Source organism: Electrophorus electricus, chromosome 10, assembly GCF_013358815.1.
Source record: "Electrophorus electricus isolate fEleEle1 chromosome 10, fEleEle1.pri, whole genome shotgun sequence".
NCBI classification, from domain to species: Eukaryota; Metazoa; Chordata; class Actinopteri; order Gymnotiformes; family Gymnotidae; genus Electrophorus; species Electrophorus electricus.
The window spans coordinates 5,696,400-5,717,584 of record NC_049544.1 but is presented as its reverse complement, the minus strand read 5'-3'; the positions used below and the strand labels follow the sequence as shown (position 1 = coordinate 5,717,584).

Below are 21,185 nucleotides of genomic sequence, written 5' to 3'. Positions count from 1 at the left end.
AACCAATATATCTAGCGTTTTTGTCTTTGTATTCTTAGTGTTTACGCTATCTTAGCAGACTACACAGTAAAATGTCTTAGACATAACTTGGAAGGGAACAGCAGAGGGAGACAGAATGTCCTCGATAGAAACAGGAGGGAGAGGGGCGCTTTCTGCCGGGAAGTATCGCCTCCTTGTACCGTCACCGCTTCAAGTGTGTCCAATCTTTCCTCTGCTTGTGAATGCAGAGGATCGGTCGAGCCCTGCTCTGCTCATTCGAGTCTCGGAACAAGACCTCTGCGGCATGCAGAAGCTGGGCGAGGCTGGCGGTATGTCCGAAATCCACCCCTGCTTACCGTTTAGTGCTCTGTTTTAGAGTGTCAGCCATTTTGTAGTGTCCGAATTTCCAGTGGACAGCGCAGATCCTCTATATACTTCACTATATTGGTTCAGACCCTCTATATACTTCACTATATTGGTTCAGGTCCTCTATATTCTTCACTATATTGGTTCAGATCCTCTATATTCTTCACTATATTGGTTCAGGTCCTCTATATACTTCACTATATTGGTTCAGGTCATCTATATTCTTCACTATCTTGGTTCAGGCCCTCTATATACTTCACTATATTGGTTCAGGTCCTCTATATACGTCACTATATTGGTTCAGGTCCTCTATATACATCACTATATTGGTTCAGGTCCTCTATATACATCACTATATTGGTTCAGGCCCTCTATATACATCACTATATTGGTTCAGGTCCTCTATATACTTCACTATATTGGTTCAGGTCCTCTATATACTTCACTATATTGGTTCAGGTCCTCTATATACTTCACTATATTGGTTCAGGTCCTCTATATACATCACTATATTGGTTCAGGTCCTCTATATACATCACTATATTGGTTCAGGTCCTCTATATACTTCACTATATTGGTTCAGACCCTCTATATACTTCACTATATTGGTTCAGGTCCTCTATATACTTAACTATATTGGTTCAGGTCCTCTATGTACTTCACTATCTTGGTTCAGGCCCTCTATATACTTCACTATATTGGTTCAGGTCCTCTATATACTTCACTATATTGGTTCAGATCCTCTATATACTTCACTATATTGGTTCAGATCCTCTATATACTTCACTATATACTTCACTATATTTACCCGCAGTGCTCCATATTCATGCTAGTGAACGATGTACACTGCTTACGGGAAAAGGTACCACAACGCATAACGGTTTACTAAGGCAGATGTTTGTACTTAGTAAGGTTTGCCAGTTAACAGAAATGTTAACTTTCGGCACCGCTATATTAACTAGGTAGCGGTCACACAATGTTAATGTAATGCGAGCCAGAATAACTTAAACTCGTGCTCAATAAAATAATCATTACAGTATTTCGCTCAGTAGTATTTTATTCATAAATGGGAACGTGGATGTAGCTATAGAGCAATGTATTATTAAATAAACACATTTGTAGCTGTAAACCATCTCTAATCTGTCTTCATCTCTAATCTCTAATCTGTTTGGGGGTTTTTTTGTACTTGTTCTGGCCAGTTTGCTCGACGAACGCTGAAATATATTGTGTGCAAGTTGGTGTTGTCCGAATTCTAGCCTTTCTGTGGTCTGCCTAACAGGTATCCTATGCAAAATAAGCGCAATTAAACTTACAGACGTTCACTGTAAGAACACTTGGGGGGGTTTCCCACTGGTCCCCTTAATTGCAGGTGCTTTACAGATTTTTACTTGAGAATTTACTTGTGGTGGGTGGCGCAGTGACACCGACCGATGTGCACAGCAAAATCCGTACAGTTTCGAGTGGAGAGTGTAACCCAGGTTATTTCCGTTCATGTTCAGTTTACGCGACGAAAGGTCGCAATGCTATACTTCTAACGTAAGATACTGTTGTCCGTCTCCCTGACAGATACTCCGTGTCGTGCTCTATATAGGGTAGCTCTGGGGGTGGGGGTACTGGTGAATGAGTAAACGAGCAGACCGCTTCAGCGCATGCTCAGACGGGTGCGCTACAGTGTTCTACACACGGATTCAGCGGCGCTTGATGCCTTTATTACGGTTCACGCGGTAACGTTGCTGCCCTGCGGCGCCCTCTCCTGGATCTTCTAGTAACTACATACTTTACAAACTCGATAGATTATGCCATTAGCGACAGAACTCAGCTTTTCATGCGTATTGAATGGGCTAAGGAATAATTCATACGAACAAGATTTAGTTCAACATCAAAATAAAAGGAGGCCTAGCTCTCATCTTTTGTAATGAAGCCTATATCCCAGAGTAAGTATAATGATTATGCCAGAACTATTCATCTTACTCAGGCGTGGTAGTTGTCATTTATTATTTTCTATATGGTCACACCACACCTCAATCCCATTAATAAACCACTTATGCTGAGTATACACCAATCAGTCACAATATTAAAAGCATTGACTTTGAATAACACTGATTATCTCTTTGCAGTGGCACCTGTGAAGGGCTGGGATGTATTAGGCAGCAAGTGCACAGTGAGTTCTTGAAGTTGATGTGTTCGGAAGCAGGAAAAATTGGCAAGCGTAAGGATAACTGCAACCTTGTCAAGGACCAAATTGTGGTGGCTAGATGACCCAGTCAGAACCTCTCTAAAACAGCAGGTCCTGTGGAGTGCTCCCGGTATGCAGTGGAGAGTGCCTACCAAAAGTGGTCCAAGGAAGTACAACTGGTAAACCACAAGGTCATGGCTGCCCAAGGCTCGTTGACGGGCGTAGGAAGTGAAGGCTTGTCTGGTTCGTTCTTACAGAAGAGCTATTGTAGCACAAATTGCTAGAACACCCAGTGCATCACAGCTTGCTGCATAGCTCCAGACCGGTCAGAGTGCACATGCTTACCTGTTCACCACCAAAAGTCCCTACAGTGGGACATTAACATCAGAACTGGACCGTGGAACAATTGGGGGGGCGTCTGGTCTGATGATACACATTTTTTTTTACATCATGTGGATGGCCAGGTACATGTGTGCTGCTTACATGAGGAAGAGATGGCACCAGGATGCACCATGGGAAGAAGAGGTACTGTGATGCTCTGGGCACTGTTCTGCTGGGAACCTTTGGGTCCTGGCATTCGTGTAGATGTTGCTTCACCACTGTACCACCTACATAACATTGTTGCATGCAAAGTACACCTCTTCATGGTAAGTGTATTCCCTAATGGAAGTGACCTCTTTCAACAGAGTAATGTTCCCTGCCACATTGCAAAAATTGTTCCAAGAATGGTTTGAGGTACATGGCAAGGAGTTCAAGGTGTTGACTTGCCCTCCAAATTTCCCAGAACTCAGTCCAATTGAGCATCTGTGGGATGTACTGGAAAAACAAAGGATCTGCTGCTAACATCTTGGTGCCAGATACCACAGGCCACCTTCAGAGGTCTAATGGTGTCAGTGGGTCGGAGCTGTTTTGGCTGCACAAGAGGGACCCATACAGTACTAGCTAGGTTGTTCTAATGCTATGGCCGATTGGTGTAAAACCATGGGAAATATGCAGGGGAAACTTCTGAAATCACTGAAGTTTAATTTCAGCTATAACAGTATTAATACTACTGAACGTCTAAAGTTATTTATCTGTGATCTGTATGATGTCAAAGATTGTTAAGAATAGTTGTAGATACCGAATGTTTATCTGAGTATCTGTAAAATAACTTTTTTTGGGGGGTTAGTTAATGAATGTAAGAATCGAGAAGCAACCAAAATTTGGACATTATGACCCCACTGCCTTCATTTTGAAATGCACCTGCACCATGTTTTTGAAACCTACTTCCTCATCTGCTGTCCAGACAGCAAAAGCCAATGTTAGAAACATAATTAGGGTAAAACCAAGGAAACAGACTCCATTTGAAACATGACGGATGGAGCCAGACCATCAGTTTATGCTTTTTTGCCATCCCAATTTATGCAAATATGTTTTTACGCCCAAACATATTCAGCTGATTGAATAAAACATATCTAAAAACAAAACACTCGAACATGATCAGTTGAAAATCTGACAAAGCCACAAAAACATTGGGGCCAGGCGAGTACAAAGCTGATGTACTTCCTTTATTCTTTATTGTAAGTTTATTTACTGAAATTATATGGCGCAACATTTGTCCCGCAAGAAAACAAGTCTGTATTCATGCCTCTGCTCACTTCTCCCATTCAGCTCATCCATCCACAGAAAACATGGCACGTTGCTTTTGCGACAACAAATGATACAAAAGGACTTGAAGAGTAGAAGTTCTCAGCCTGGGTGGAGCACAGGCCGTCATTTTCCAGGACAAACATGAAAGTACCAAGAGCATCTTTGCTTGCCAAAGACAGCAGAATATTCGAGCTGTTCCGAGAGATCCCCCCCTCCCCCAATTTTTTTTTTTAACCAATGTACAACAAATTAAATGTACAAACGGTGGTGTAATAACTTAAAAGCATCAACTTCAACACAGACAGTTAAGTGAAATATTGTGGACATGTAAATCTTCCAATAGTTTAATAACAAAGGGACCCAGGTGGATGAAGCACACAGCACATAGTACAACCAATACAGTGGAGATGAAAGTATATTTGAGAATGAATCAAAAGAAAACGATAACCTCATACATTTTGTGTAGTACTACACAGGGATCACATGACAAAATGACACTCACAATATCAATGGCTTTTGTTTTTTGAATGTTTTTTTTATACAATGTACAAATGTGTTGATTTCACGTTTTGTGCCCTGAAGGCTAAAGAGGCATATTTACAATACATTATTAACAATATGTCTGTCCATGCAAATAAGTATTTTTAATACTTGTTATAAGTTTAATATTCATAAAACCTTGACAAGTTTCCAAGTAAAGTAAGATACAGGAGGGCATTACTCACAAAATGACAAACTTCTAGCAGAAAGTTTTTACATGTATTTCATAAGAAATGCTTTTTAAAAATCAGCTTTACAGATATGAAGTTTTTTTTTTTTTTCTTTCAGTCAACAAATGCACCTTGGGTCATGTTGTATAATGAAATAAAAAAGGCAAGGCTTTTGGGAACATACCACTGTATACTGTACATTCTTCACAAAAGAAGATTAAGCCAAGATATCTGTTTAAGAGAGAACACAGAAAGAGGCATTCTCCCATTATGGTACAGGGCCAAAAGAACGGATTACATTTCAGTCAAATAAATAAAAAATTACTTCATCCCTGTGCCTCACAATATTGCACTGTTTTCTTAAAGGGGCAGTACGTAGGACATTCCTCTGTTCATTAGACTACGTGATGAAAAGAAGAAAATCCGGCAATCCGCACCTTTATGATTCAAAATACTTACCATCAAAAGTAACAGCCTGACTTACAGATTCTGTAAAGTCGAAGATGGACTTCCATCAACTTCATTCTAAGTATTTCCATCTGAAAATGATCTGGACTGACGCATTTGGAGATCACCATAAAATAAACGATATACGTCCACGTGAGCTTGCGTAAAGTGCGTGCATGTGTTAGGAGGGAGGAGGGTGAGATGGTCAATGTGGCCTGGCAGCAGTCTGAGTGTATAATACATCACAAATCAATAACTGGCAACTCAGAAGACTCGCGTACCAGGCCAAGCTGAAACAGAACCCTGGAAACAAGAAGTGCCCTGACAGTGATGGCGTTTCCACGGAGTCTTCACAGACCAGAACACTTAGGAAAGCCACCTTTAGGATACGGTGATCAGGTATTGCAGTTTCAGCTAAAAGTATCCATGGAAACCAAAGCTCTCCACATAGTGATATTAGAATAAAAAGCATATTCATTTAAATCCCATCTTCTTTTAAAGCAATGATAGTTGCTTTCAGGGAAAGAAAAATTATGTTGTACATTTAAATTCATTCGATGCAGATTTACAAAAGTTTCAATGCATTTACCTGGAGTTTTTCTCTCACTGTACACACTGGTACCACACATTTTGCACCCGGTCAGACACACAGCCACATCCACACCCACCTCCAAAATATCAATGCTGAAATTAAAAAGACATCATAAGGAAAAGCGTATCCACACCCCCCCGTTCAGAGTGATAGCGGTGTGGAGTGACGGGAGAGCATGGAGTGAAGCTGTGTGGAGGGGGTTTGCATACTTGCAGAGAGTGACTGGAGTTCACCACTTACAGTCACTGATTGTGTTACACAGAAAGATTAGCTTGTAAGCAGACAGACAGGCACTGCATGCAACAGGAAATAGGGATGGCGTGTGTGCGCGTGCACGCGCGTGTGTAAGTGCGTGCACTTCACTAAGTGAGTTAGGGAGAAAGAGAGAGAAAGCATGTGTAAATTTGTATTGAGAAGAGTGGCTGTGTGTGTGTGTGTGTGTGTGTGTGTGTGCACGCGCGTGTGTAAGTGCGTGCACGCGCGTGTAAGTGCGTGCACTTCACTAAGTGAGTTAGGGAGAAAGAGAGAGAAAGCATGTGTAAATTTGTATTGAGAAGAGTGGCTGTGTGTGTGTGTGTGTGTGTGTGTGTGTGTGCACGCGCGTGTGTAAGTGCGTGCACGCGCGTGTAAGTGCGTGCACTTCACTAAGTGAGTTAGGGAGAAAGAGAGAGAAAGCATGTGTAAATTTGTATTGAGAAGAGTGGCTGTGTGTGTGTGTGTGTGTGTGTGTGTGTGTGTGTGCACGCGCGTGTGTATGTGAGTGAGTGAGAGATAGAGTATGTGTGAATGAGTTTCTGTTAACTCGGGTGTGTGCGTGTGTGTGCAGGTGTGAGGGCGGAGGTTTATTTTTGCCCAGTAATGGACTGGGATATGGAGCGGGGTGGGATCATGTCCAGCAGGTACTCTCGCTGCCTGTCTGCTAAGCTGGACGACTTATGACCTCCAACAGCACCAGGGCTCAAGTAGGCAATGTTCACTCCTAGATGAGACAGAGAGACATTGATGAGAAAGAAGCAGAGAGGAAGAGAGAGAAGGTGAGACAGGCGGAGATCTACTCATAGCATTTGCATGTCCCTGTCAGTCACTGACTATGATATAATCTTTGACATGCCAAATCTACATTTACTTTGCCACCTACTTTGTCAATGAGCCTTAATTAATGCAGAACAAAGTTTGAGCAGAAGACCGCCAGCCAGCGAGGACTTCAAATTTTTCCAAGGAAGATGCACAGGACAACGCCCACGAGCATGTGCTTACCGGGGATGCTGTAGAGCTGGTGTCGGCTGTCGTGCTGCGCCCGGGCGCTGGAGGCCGAGTGTTTGCCGCTCATTCCCATAATGCCGCCAGGCAGGGTGAGCTGGGAGGCCTGGGCAAAGCTGGAGAGCACGCCGTGCGCCGACCCAGAGCCAGCAGGGGGCGCAGTACGCTGCGCGGACACTTGGGATGGAGCAGCCTGCGTCTGAGAGGCCTGCGGGCACCAATACACATGCACGTGATGCACACCAGCCTGGGGTGTCACTACGGGACGAACCTCCTCAGAAGACTGTCAAAGATGTTTTCTCTTTGCCTGCCTCCAAAGAAGGTTTTTATTCAGGGAACACATGGAGGAGGTGCATATTGATTTTACAATGACGATGAACAGTGTAGTGTGTGTGTGTGTGTGTGTGTGTGTGTGTGTGTGTGTGTGTCTACCTGTCTGATGGTGTGGTGTCTGATCATGGACTCGGCTTTGTTCACACTGGCTGCAGACACCGTGGGGCTGGTGGATAAGGCAGCCTGCTGCTGCAACCTCTGCTCAATTTCCTACGACACACACACACACACACACACACACACACACACACACACACACACACACACACACACACACACACACACACACAGAAAGACAACAAGCAACTGTACATGAGCGGAGGAATCTTTGTGTTCTGCTCTGTAGCTGGGTCAGTTAGCTGCAGCTGCTTCCAGGTCCTCCTCTTCAGTACCTGCTCTTGCTGCAGAGCTTTCACAAAGGCGTTCTTCAGCCTGTTGGTGTGCTCGGCTTTTAGGGCCTTCTTCTGATTGGACGTCATGCATGTCTCACAGAGGATGCGCCCACCCTTCTCCTGCTTCCAGTGCGGAGTGAAGTCAGTCTTGCACTGAGCACAAGCAAAGGGTTCCATACCACCAAATGGCCCACGCAGCTTACCTACACACACACACACACACAACACACACACACACACACACACACACACACACACACACACACACACACACACACACACACACACACACACACACACACAAATTCAGTAGTCTGAAGGGGAAAAAGCTATTTATAAATATTAAGATGCAAAACGTATCAGCACAAGCCTAGAGAGGCTCTAGTGTTAATTTATGGATAATGTACAATACGAAATATACATAGAGCATATGGCTTTCATAAGGACCCCGATTTTAGAGGGCAAAGCTGTGTGGGGGCATTTTAATAAAAGAACGGTGGGTGCACAATATGTGACAAGAAGGTGGCTCGGCAGGCAGATGGTGCTACTGAACTACTGAACTCAAGAAGCCACCAGTGCGTAGAGCTACTCTGCTAGAAATAAAAAACAAATACCAAAGACACACAAGTTCAGGGCAGCCCAGAGCATAGCCCAGAGCGCGGCCCATGCGCGGGCTAGCCCGGGGTGCCGCCCGTTTTGAGGCTTCGGCTCTCACCCTGGCTGTCGAGGACGCTCTGCACCACCTCCTCCAAGCCAAGCAGGTAGATGAACTCGGAGTTGGCAGCGGAGGGCAGGAAGTGGAGCAGGGGCGCGGGCGGCTTGGGCAGCGGGATCTCCAGCAGCGTTTTCTCCAGCTGCTTGCGTAGCGCCAGCTTGGCTGCAGCCTGACTGCTGGCCACATCCGCCACAGAGCTGGAGCTAGCGCTGGCCAGCGGGGAGGAGCCCACCCCGGCCACGCCCACCCCGCCCGTCACCCCAGCCACACCTACCCCGCCAGCCATTCCGGCCACGCCTACTGCCTGCATGTGCGCTAAGTTCATGTACATAGAAGAGGAACTGGACCGCTGTGACACCGACACCTGCTGACTGGATGCCTGCAAAACAAACACACACACACACACACACACACACACACACACACACACACACACACACACACACCACGTGTTAATTGCTGTTTGAAGTGCAAAATGTCTCGCTAAGAGCAGTCAGGATAGTGTCGGATAAACAAAATAAACTGACTAGAACCCTGTAATAGGTGCCAGTGGGTTTGTATAATAACCTGTCTCTCTCACACACAACACAACGCACACATTCATGCATTTGCAGGCAGTACCTGCTGGTAGGCGACAGAGCTGCCGATGCTGGCCGTGGGCGTGCGCATGCTGCTTGCTTTGGCCGCCACCCTTTGGCCCTGCAGCTGCCCGGGCTCGGGGGCAACCACGCGCGTGCGACATCATCATCTGGGGCACAGAGGTGCTGGCCGCGGAGCGGATCACACTCTGACCCTGCGCAGAGATAAACGCTCACTACACACACCTCGGCATCTTCGCCAGTTTTATTCCCGGCCATGAGATGGCAGTCACGGGCTGTGCATACCCGCTGATGTTTCATGAACCTTATGAAGTTGCACTCACACGGCTCCTTCACAGGCCACACGCTACACGACGCCTTTTCATCCAGAAGCCCTGCTGTACGTACTCGTGTATGTGTTGGGCGGCGAACACTGAGCTGGTTTGTGCAATGGAGTGTGTGTGTGTGTGTGTGTGTGTGTGTGTGTGTGTGTGTGTGTGCACGCACTCCTGACCTGGGCAGCACGGAGGCTTTGCGAGTCACCACTGTGGTGAGTGTGACCGGCTCTGACTGGCAGCTTGGCGCTGGCTTGGGAGGCGTGGCTGGAGGGCTGCACGGAGGAAGTACTGCTCTGCACCACGGACACCTGGCACATTTACACACGCGTCAGAGTGCCCGCCCACCTGACAAACCACTTACCATAACCTGTTCAATTCCAGTACATTTTCAAAAAGGTTTGGCAAAGGTTTGGCAATAACTCCTACACTCCAACATATAATAAATGCACAGAGTGAAGACTGCCATAAAGTTCCAGTGTTCTCATTATTTAAAATGCTCAGGTTTTGACACGTTAGATACTACTGAGCTTTTTCCTGTTACCATTAAACATTTATTACAATAAATTTATCACAGTGATAAGATTAATTTTTGATATTCCTCAATAATTTAAAAGCACAAAAGCAGAAAAAATACATTAAATCTTACAACAAGCATTTTGTGATGCTCCCTGTGTGAAAAAAAATGTCTGCATAATTTGAGCCTTTTTTGTTCTTAGCTCAAAGTATTATGTTACATTTAAATAAAATTCTGACTTAGCCCATACAGAATGCTGATTCCTGACCCATGAAGTGTGATGTACTTTTTTTTTTTAACTGATCTAACAGGCTTCCCTACCATTCCATACTTCCACTCCACAGTCCCTCTTTCTGGAAAAGAACAACGAAGGGACACTATCTGTGTAAACAGTAGCCTGCCTCTGCCAATCAGACGCCGAGATCTGATATTACATCATTCTGCTTAGGTGGACACAGATGGTGAGACACGAGTCTGCAGCAACCATACCTGTCCAGCAGCTATACTTCATTTAAAACACGTATGGGGGACGTTCCACATAACCAAAGTAAACTTCCCAGCGTCCCGGCCTTCCAAAAATAAAGAACCTGAATTTTACTGAATACAGCACTCCCCTGATTAATAAGCTGCACATGTAAGCTGTCGTAAAAATGTTGAAAAAAGGGAACATAGAAAGAAACAGAGAGAGAGGGAGAGAGAGGAGGGAGGGAGGGAGAGACCTTGTGGGCGAGGTTCTCCTTCTGTAGCTGAGACTGTCTGAGTTTCTTCAGGAGCACAAGACGGGCCTCCTCCAGCCTCAGCTCCTCCCTCAGGGCCTTGATCACCCGCTGTCGCTCCGCTACACTCTTCCCCTGCAACACACGCACACAAACACACGTATGCGCTCCATACGCAGCCGACACGTCACCTCCCGACGCTCGGCTGTGAGCCCCTCCCCACACGCCCTCGGTACCTTGAACATGTCCAGGTTGACGGGTTTGGCCCGCTCCTCTCTGCCCGCTCCTTTAGGGCTGGACGCCTCATTGTCGGACAGGACGATCACGTCTGGAGACGGGGTGTGGCGATCTCGATCCACGACACTGACACCACAAACAGCATCTCAGGGTCAGCAGGTGGCCATGGGCAAAACCCCGGATCTTCTCACGCAAACGCTATTTGGTAGGAATGGTAGCTTGCTGCTGGCTGTTACATTAACCTCATCTGCAAGACCTCCGGAGCTTTGTTCACATTACAGGCTTTAATGTTTTGACTCGGATCCGATCTTTTTGCCTTGACTGTTCACATTCAGTGTTCGCAAGTGACGCGTCATCAGTGTAAACACACCTCTGACCTGAAATGGCCCAGATGTTCGCATTTACAATAACAATAAGGTCGTGTAAACTAACTCGAATACGTGAACAATAACATCTACAAACATCACTGAAATACTAAAAGGAATAAACTGGTGTTACAAGTGTTTGCTGAAAAGATGACATGCTGCGTTTCCTCAGATGTTTAGGATAAAGATAGAAATGGCTGTAGCTCCTTCAGCAGCTAGTCACTACTGTGGACAGATGTGCACAGGCCTTCAGCAGCTAGTCACTACTGTGGACAGATGTGCACAGGCCTTCAGCAGCTAGTCACTACTGTGGACAGATGTGCACAGACCAAGGTGAGAGGACAGGAGAGAAGTACCATGTGTTGGGACATAGTTTGCTCTGGGGTCATATAGCTATGGATCATATTCTGTATACGTCCTGCATAGGACCACATATAAGCATGTCTTAATCGTATGATTTGAAAATATACTTAGAAAAAAAAATCAGATCTCTGTGACATGTAGGCAAAAAAAACAGGTAACAGCCAAAATTGTACTGTGCTTTCCAATTTTTGCCAAATCCACCTCTTTCATTTTCCAGCACACTGGTTGACAGCTGAACATAAGAGTCTCACTGAGAGAGCAGATGCACTGGGAGACAAGTTTTTTAGAGTCGTCCAGTGACTCTGAAGCCTGCTCTCCTGCGCTCACCTCCTCTTAGCACTCATGTCCACGGGCTCGTCGCTGATGTTCTCCTTCCCGCCACGGGTCACCAGGGAGTGGGCAGTGGGCGGCGCCCTCACGCTGCCATTCAGCTTCTCCTCGTATGTGGCGTACGCCAGTGGGGTGTGGCTACCGCCGGCCATGCCCCGCAAGTCGCCTCTCAGGTCGCCTCTCAGGTCGCCCCGAAGGTCACCCCGAAGGTCGCCCCGAAGGTCGCCCAGGGCCCCAGAGCTGCCCTCCAGACTGCCCAGGTCCTTGCGCTTCAGCAGGGCCAGCATCTTGAGCCGCTCCATGGCTTCATGGCCCTCCACTTTGAGGCGCTTGGGCAGGATATCGTCCTGAGGGCGGCCACGCTCATCCACCACCTCCAGACCACGCTTCAGTAGGTTCAGTCGCAGGGCTTCCTCACTCATGCGGTCCATCCTGGAAGAGGTGAAACACCCCAAAACACACACAAAAAAAACAAAACAAAACAAAAAAATACAGCTCAAGAATTTGCCATTTGACAAAACACATGGGATTTCTGGCACAAATAATTTGTGCTAAAACTAACCTGTCACCAAATAAATTTGGAGAGCTCCATGAAACTACAAGAGACTTGACTTGATTTTATTTTGTAGTAAAATGGTGGTGTAGAATACAGATCCCCCACAATAATACCTTCTGCCTCCTAGGATAATAAAGCAATATTTCCCTATTAAGACATAAAATATGTTTTTTTTTCTTATCATTATTCTTTACTAGCAATAAAAATGTAACTAAAGAGCTTGCCGCTTTAAAAAAAACCAGAAGTTCGTTGCATCATTTACGGTAGATTCTTGTGTCTCGAGCTCGATCCATGAATTTTTAAGAACCATAAACGCTCCTAATAGATCCGCACTTGTTCTTGGGCCCCCTACTGAAAATGTACAATTAATATTGCATAAGAAACCCAACCAGGAGAAAAATCAAATTACTATGTACTGTGGAAAGACCTACAGAATGTCCTTTGCCTAAAAGCAACGTTCATATGAAGAAGGGAAACACTGTACAATGTAAGGTATAGCCAGGTTGAAGATAGATGAAGGAGACACACGTTCCTGATTAGTCGTACACAATACGGATCAGACGTAACGTTCACGTCATAGCCGCAGCCATCCCGAGCACTGCAACAGCTCTCTGCTTTACTTCCATGTGTCAGGAAAGAAAGAAAGACAGAGCGAAGAAAGCACGAAAGAAAGAAAAAGAAAATGGAAACAGTCTGCCCTTTTGCAAGGCCTACAAAACACTTCTTTCAATACACAGATCATCTGAAGCAAACGGCACATTAGACATGCTTCTCAGATATAATCGTCTTTGACTAGTTCAGAGGAATCTGGTTTTGGAGCGTTTTTCAAAATTACCGCTTTCTACATGCCGACGCGTTGAACAGAGCTGAGTGAGCAAGTCAGCAAGTGTACCTGCATCAAAGTCCAACAGCCCTAACGCTAATCTGTTAGCCTGGGCTGCCACTCCGCGGGCCTGAAACCACAGCACCCAGCCACTGTGCGGTCTGGGATTGGCTCACGGCCCTGGACCTCACAGTGCTGCCTGGCTTTCGAAGTAAACGCGTGCATTAGAATGAAATGACGAAGACGAAGGCGAAGACGAAGCAGATGGAGGAATAATTCAAAATCACAGGTATAATTCAAAATCTTCTGGTATCTCTGTCACTACTGCTTGTGTACTGGCACTGATAGTTGGGGTACTTATGGAGATCTAGCGGTTTTATTGCTGCAAGCCTACTGCTTCCCTCCGTCTGAGACGGGAGCGAGAGAAGTACTCCTGTGATGCTGGTTAAAAAGAAAAACCTGTGGAGGTAAAACCATCGAACGTATCAATCAGTGCGGCTATATGACACAACGGAGCAGTAGCCAGCCAAACCTTCGCAAAAAGTAACCAATCGGAGTGTGCCTTGTTATTTGAGCATGATGCATTCATTGTCAAAAGTGACACCCTCTCCAAAGAGTCCTCCCTCGTTTTCTTTTCAAATACATAATCGCTGCTTCTCTCATATTCTCTCTCTCCCCCAATCAGCTTCCTACTTTCTTTATACATGCACAGGCCATAGTTGCACACACAGACACAACCGCATGGATATGCGCGCGCACACACACACACACACACACACACACTCCCTCTATACACGCACAGCGCTGGGCGCTCTGCCAGTCAACAGTCCTCACACGCCTCCAGCAGCTCTGGCATCGCAGGGGAAAGGAGGTGCTAAGATGGAGGTACGGTAAACGACATGCTCAAATGCACACGCACACACACACACACACACACACACACACACACACACACACACACACACACACACACACACACACACACACACACGCACACAGGCACACAGGCACACAGGCACACACCCTATACCCTCTGCATTCCTTAAGCAGATGAGTTTTTTTTCAAAGCAACCCGTCCCCCTCTCCAGACAAGCCAAACGAATGTGTTTAATACATAGCGTGTGTGTATCGGGTGCATATCTGGTGTGTGTTTGCGGAGGAGTAAGAGCAGGCGCAGGGTGTGCCGAGGTTGGCCGAGCAGGGTGAACAGTGCCTGACTCACAGTCCTCGCCACACAAAGGAACATCCACACGGAAGCCCAAGTCATGCCAGTGTGTGGGGATCCTTTGTTAGCTCAGACTTCCCCCTCCCCCCTGCGTGTACACTCGCGTACACTCACACACACACTCACACACACACACACACACACACACACACACGCACGCACGCACAAACACTTTTGCTTTCTCACTTTCTCTGTCTCTCACAGGCACATGGATACACACAAATCCACTCTCACAATCTGACACTCATACGCGCACACACAAAAAAAGTACAGTTTTAAAATGCCAGCAGAGAGCCAGCCCGAGCTCAGTGACTGGCACACATGTGTAGCGATACCTCCTCCTGCCCCTCCCCCACACTCCTCTCTGCTCACTCTGCATCTGCCTGCCAATCAAAGAGCTCGCTCTACTGTACTGGGCAGTTCGGGCTCAGTGAACCCAGCCCCCACCCTTTCTGCTCTACACAGCTACGCAGTCTTACACACACACACACACACACGCATGCGCAACACCTCAACCAGCTATATGCCGCCATGTTTCCAAATAAGCACTTAGTTATTTGATTAAACTATTTGATTAACCTATTAGCTTCTGCTTCTGTCCAGTTTATCGAGAGGAATAAGAGGACATAATGCGAAGGCAGAAAAACATTAACTTGGCAGTAATCTTAGCTGCACCGTCTGGGATGGGTGAAAGTGTCCGAGACGTTGACGTGATTTGTTCTCCTTCTGAATTTCAAAGAAATGTTTCCAAGACTGCGAGAAAATAGTTTTATTAATACTTTTGGTCTACCAATCATTTTTATTAGGCAGTTAAAGTGTAATTAAATTTTCCCCAAAATAAATGACGAGAAAGAAAACCTTAAAAAAACAGGAATTCCGCCGACCTAAAATACTTGATAGGCAAATATGGAATATATCCACGATGGCCATAGTTTATTTGCGCTCTCATGGTCTTGGTTACTGATATCTATGCTACAATCAAAGATGCTTTTTTCCACTGGCGAATACAGAGTAATTCTCTTAGTGCAGAGGGCCAAAGCGCAAATAAATTGTATAAAGTGTTATTGTAATGCAGACAGATCTGCTGAGAGTCCACATCGCGCTCTGGCAACGTGCTGTCACAAAGGCCAGGCTAACGAGAGAGAGAGAGAGAGAGAGAGAGAGAGAGCCTTAAGGAGGGAGGGAGAGAGAGCATGTGAAGGAAATAGCAAGGAACACATACATCCCATAATAAAACCAAACACTCAGATGTGGATATCAAATCATTAGTAATAATGCAAACTCACACGCAGGGAGAAGCAGAATGAGATGAGTCTTTAATAAAGAGCACATATGTTTGTTTTTTATTGGCCATCTTCCTGCCCTGGGCTCACACCCTTAAAACACATCACAGCCCTGGTGATGCATGCCCGGTAACTCGGCCACAGGTTCGAACCCCAGGCACACCCTGCGCCGTGCCGGGCGAAACTGTGCTGGAAGATAGAAGGGGGCTGCGTCCCCTCTCCTGCGCCTCGGTGCGGGTCATCATGGCGGACCTTTACCACTGTCATATGAAGCCTCTATGAGGAGCAGGGCCTGTCCACTGTGCCGCGTGACCACGTTCAGAAGAATGCAGGCTTCAAGTGACTGCGCCGAGAGCACCAGCAAGCAAACGCATAGAAAACAAGGACTGAAGTGGGTAATTGTGACAGCGATATATTGTGAACTACAAAAGGTATAAAACACCAAGCTGAACACTCAACAAAACCGATGATCACGCGCACAAACGCACGCGGACACACACACGACGACTGGGCAGGGTATGGCAGGGCAGGGCACAGCTTAGTTCCACACTGCTCCTTTGCATCCGAAGACAAAACTAAAGAAAACACAAGCTATACACGCACAGGAGAGAACGGCTAACGTTCTTCCTCACAGCCAGAGCAGGACTCTCTTCCAAGGAGCTGCTAGCATTCCGCTGTTCCTGCAACAGCAAACGAAGAGGCAGAAACCCGCCGACGTGCTCCCAACATTTCAGCCATTCATTAACCTTTAACTCTGCTATTCAAACTCTGCAGCGCTCAGCGCCGGGCACCTTTTAAGAGCTGGCAGCCGAACGAGGAGAGGAACAACAGGGCGGGCAGCGCAGCAGGCGTTCCGTCCTACTGTACACGCAGCCGAGACAGCTCCACCAGCCTGGCCAGCGCCGGCGACCAAAAGCTTCGTTTCCAACTCACCGACGTGAGCACATCGCTGGAGAATGCATCAGTGCCAAATAATCTACAGATCTAACACCACCGATATAATGGCGTCAGGAAGGGTGGGGGGGTGGGGGGTTAAGCAAGTGGAGGAAGTGTAATCTAATGACATATTTACAATATGTGCATGAATGGCGATGAGATTAGATAACAAAAGACCAGCCACCAAACCAAACTGGAGATCTGATCAAGCCACCCACACGTAGGAAGCAGGGGCGCGGGTGCGCAGAGCCTGCCCACCAAATGGAAGATCTGGCATGAGCGCCAGAGCCGCCAACTGACAGCACTTCATCCTCATCGCCATTCACCAACCCACACACACACACACACACACACACACACACACGCACGCCACAATACACACACACACGAGCACGAGCGCGCGCACAGCGGCAGCGGACTGCCAGCAAAGAGGACGGGCGTGCTGCTAATTTGTGCGGAGCGGATTCCAAAGCCTCTCTCTTACAGGCTGGGGGCGCAGCGCTCCCCAACCATCCTCAGCTCCCTCTCCCATCATGCTGCTTATGCATGAGAGGGCAGGCATCCTCGGAGACGAGCTCACCTGAGGGAGAGCGGGTTTCAAGCTGAGAAAGGGAACACCCTGCCAGGTCAGCCCTGGGAAAAGGGACGCTCGGGGGAGGACACAACCAGCGGGCCCGTGTCGACCCGCCACTCGGGGCGTGGCGTCCGACCGTCCGCGTCGCCGCTCGCCACTACCACACTTAAGCACAGGTCCTCATCAAACAAGGCAACAACTGCGGCCCAGGGGTTGCCATGGCAACCGGGACATCTATTTTTAGCCGGTATCACTAATCAATTTAATTTCTGCAGTAGCCCAAGGCAAACATGGATGGACGGAGGACTGGCCTTGGACAGAGGGAGCGAGGCACAGAACGAGAAAGAAAGAGAAGGAGAAAGAAGGAGAGAGAGAGAGAGAGAGAGGTTAAGCTAAATGGGAAGAAGTCCCCGAAACAAAGCGCAGCTTTTTTGTCTAAGACTGCAAATAGCAGGGAGCTGCCTGCAGATGCTTCAGAAGCCCTGAGCGTAGGCCGGGCCCTCGGCCCACAAACACACGACACCCCAACACACGGATCAACCGCCAGGCGTGGAGGTGCTGCACAAAGCAGGGTCACCCCAGGCCATGGTTCCTTGCCAATTCCAGTTACGAGGTCCCCAAAGGTGGTCCATGCATCTTTCCGGTCAATGATATATATGGCTGCTGGTGAAACCAAGCACGCGTCTCCAGCCATGTTTGTTGCAACAGCCTTGGGAAGCGTTGTCGTTCTGGCGTGCGGCGCATTAGGGAGGCCACTGCAGGCCTGGGCTCCAGAACGGGCCTCCTGTTTTCCATTAAGTGTGTGCGAGAGCGAGTGAGCGGGATTAGGACGGATCCCAGACATTGGGGGGGTGGGGGTGAGGGTCATATGATCAACTGTAAGTTTACACTTGGGGATTCTGTGACTGTATATATGTGTGTGTGTGTGTGTGTGTGTGTGTGTGTGTGTGTGTACACACATGCCCGGTGGAGGTGGAACAGCTGTATGTGTCTTGTATGAGCAAAATGATCAATTGTGGCACATTCCAATGACATGAGAGACTCTGGCTTAAGACCCAGTTAAAGTAGGCAGAGGGAGAAAAGAAGAAGAGAGAGAGAGAGAGAGAGAGAGAGAGAGAGAGAGAGAGAGAGAGAGAGAGAGAGAGAGAGAGAGAGAGAGAGATCACTACTGTCACTGCACTGCTTGCGCTCCTTTAAGACCTGCCAAGTCTTTGTCTTTTCAAAACCAAAATGCCAAGTGAAAAAGACTCTGTCTAGTTCAGGTGGGACGCCTAACTGCAGGATAGTGAATTATCCTTCACAGTGGTCAGCACATCACATTTACATACTCACATGCAAAAGTCTACACACACACACAAAAACACACATTCGTGTGTGTGAAAATGGCACTTTGAGGGGCGGGAAAAAAAAGGCCTGAAGTAAACTTTGACTCTCAAGGCCTAAAGTTCTACTTGGCATCTGATTTTCACATGCATAAAATGAAACAAAAGAATGTTAAATATAATAAAGACAGCTAGAACCCGAAATGGTGTCAGGTGACTGAGTTACTTTCTTTAAAACCACTGAACAAATGTCACCATAATAGAGTTCAAGGCTTCAACTTTAAGGCTTCAAGGCGACCATCAAAAACCTTAAATACTTCATACAGGCTATAGCACTGAACATACAGGGTTATGAGGTTAGACGTATGCCGAAGTAAGTCAAAGACAGACTTGGCACAATACATCCATCAAAAGGTGCCTTTCAATAATCATTCTAAACACAAGCCAGTATAAAAATACTGTAGTTTTGCCACCTAAACTGTTTATTCTCTTTGATTTTCTGTTTTGCTTAGAGTTTAACAAGGTACCCTATTACAGACCAGACTATGTATAACATACTTTAATAACAAACCGTGTTCAACATAGTTGTCATAAGTGTCACTTTGCCAACAAGATAAGAATTCATATCTTATCTTATCTTTTTGGATAAGATTGCCAAGCTCCACTTTCCAAGTCCACCTTACAACCACTGTCAAACAGCCACACTCTTACATGCATGTCCAGCAATTTGCAACATACCAGCAGACTAATCATATTAAACGCTATACACTTCGATCCATGGTGCTGACAGACTCACACCTCATTCAGAAGAGTCATCGGGGTAAAAAATGAGTATGTATAAACTTGAAAGCATGTATAAACTCAACACAATCAAACAGTGGACCAGGTGTGTCTAAACAGCTTCAGTTGGAGTCTGAGTAAGGGCTTCTGGATCAGTTAGGTGGATAAGGATTCTTACAAATAATTCTTACAAATATACATAATGTTCTGGTTCTGCTTTCTGTTAATTTTCTTAAGAACCAATTTTTACCAAGATACACGACAACCCGCACTTGGCTGATTCAGATTCCTAGCAAAAGCAACCAGCCTGGAGATAAATGTCAGATGTAAAAGTCATCTTTTCAAGTCAGTCTATTAACTAAAGGGAGTGGGGGTCACTTGGTGCAAGTGTCTATTATTGTCAGCTCTAGCCCACCGCCAGCAAGATGATGTGCACTAAGTGTTTGGCGCTAGATGTTCATCCAAATGGCTCCGCTGACCACGAACAACTCTAAACAATTCAGACTACTGAATTCTCAGTTCCCGTGTTTCCTTTGGACTGAATGTAGCTCCACGTACAAACAACGCAAACCTACCACTGCGACAATCGGTTCGTTTAAAAAAAAAAAAAAAAAAAAAAAAAAAAAAAAAAAAAAAAAAAAAAAACCAAGAAGAAAGAAAGAAAGAAAGAAAGAAAGAAAAGAAAGAAAAGACCGAACCGAACCGAACAACCAAACTGGGTTACTGGTCCTAAAGCCCCGTTACGATCCACGATCGACCACTTTTGGCAGTACGACTCTCACGATCCCCACCACCATCACGCAGTGATAAATAGGACATTACAAGGTAGCCATTTGCATGCTCTCGAAACAAGTTGAGGGCGAACACGTCTCCACTTACGTAAATGGCTGATGGTGTGATCCCTTTATGTTATCCCACGGCGCGAGCGCTACACCGCGAGCTCTGCCGTCCACAACTTACAGCGATATACATCGCGCGAAATCAAACTTGGCTAAAAAAAAAATAATAATTTAAATGCAAAAAAATTTTTTTTTAATAATAATAAATAAAATCGCATTAAATCGTAAATTCGCCGTACGTTCCCGTTTGAATATGTTTACAACGCCGCTACTGTACTTGCGCAGAAGGGAGAACGCATTTTTTTTAACCAATCTGGGTTAACCCCAAGAGACGCACGAAGAAACAATAAAGCAGATCTCAGCGTTACGTGGATAAAAATCATTCGACTGTCAGAAATCGCTGCTGAAACTTGCAACTGCGAAGAAAACGCATCACCTATGACACATTCCAATAAGTAGGACTGTGATGTCCATTTACTTTCACGGGATTGTTAACACCTCTATGCGATCTTTTAAGTAACTAAAAACAAATCTCACTGTATGAAACATCCAGTTTCGAGGAGCGGTTGTGCTTTGCTATATCATCAGCACGCCTTCTCTCCGTCACTCTGCAAAGATCCTTTTTTTTCTTTTTTCTTTTTTTTTTTTCTTTTTTTTTAAGCGACTTCACTTTGCACGGGCCGCGACTGCATCCTCGGTCTCACCTTCCTCGCCTTTACCCCGCAGGTTCCTCTCACTTCGGTTTCGTTTGGGGATGCTGAGACGCTGCCGTTACCTCTGGCGACTGGTCCCGGCACCGGCGAGCAA

The 21,185-nt window shown here is 46.3% G+C and overlaps 1 protein-coding gene and 1 long non-coding RNA gene across 2 annotated transcripts; one reads left to right on the top strand and one right to left on the bottom strand.

The window, feature by feature from the left end:
* The first annotated feature begins 210 nt into the window (after window positions 1-210).
* LOC113571199 lies at window positions 211-5,039 on the top strand. Its single transcript, XR_003409969.2, has 2 exons — window positions 211-308; window positions 2,463-5,039. It is a non-coding gene; the product is annotated as an uncharacterized LOC113571199 (long non-coding RNA).
* Window positions 4,054-21,061, bottom strand: LOC113571198 (transcriptional repressor p66-beta-like). The gene is given in 13 exon segments (XM_027000015.2): window positions 4,054-6,878; window positions 7,157-7,367; window positions 7,592-7,702; window positions 7,885-8,087; window positions 8,600-8,978; window positions 9,221-9,331; window positions 9,333-9,392; window positions 9,692-9,823; window positions 10,749-10,880; window positions 10,982-11,108; window positions 12,038-12,472; window positions 20,419-20,530; window positions 20,916-21,061. Coding segments are annotated over 11 exon segments (2,037 nt in total). The 5' UTR covers window position 12,472; window positions 20,419-20,530; window positions 20,916-21,061; the 3' UTR covers window positions 4,054-6,741.
* Between the last annotated feature and the right edge of the window lie 124 nt (window positions 21,062-21,185).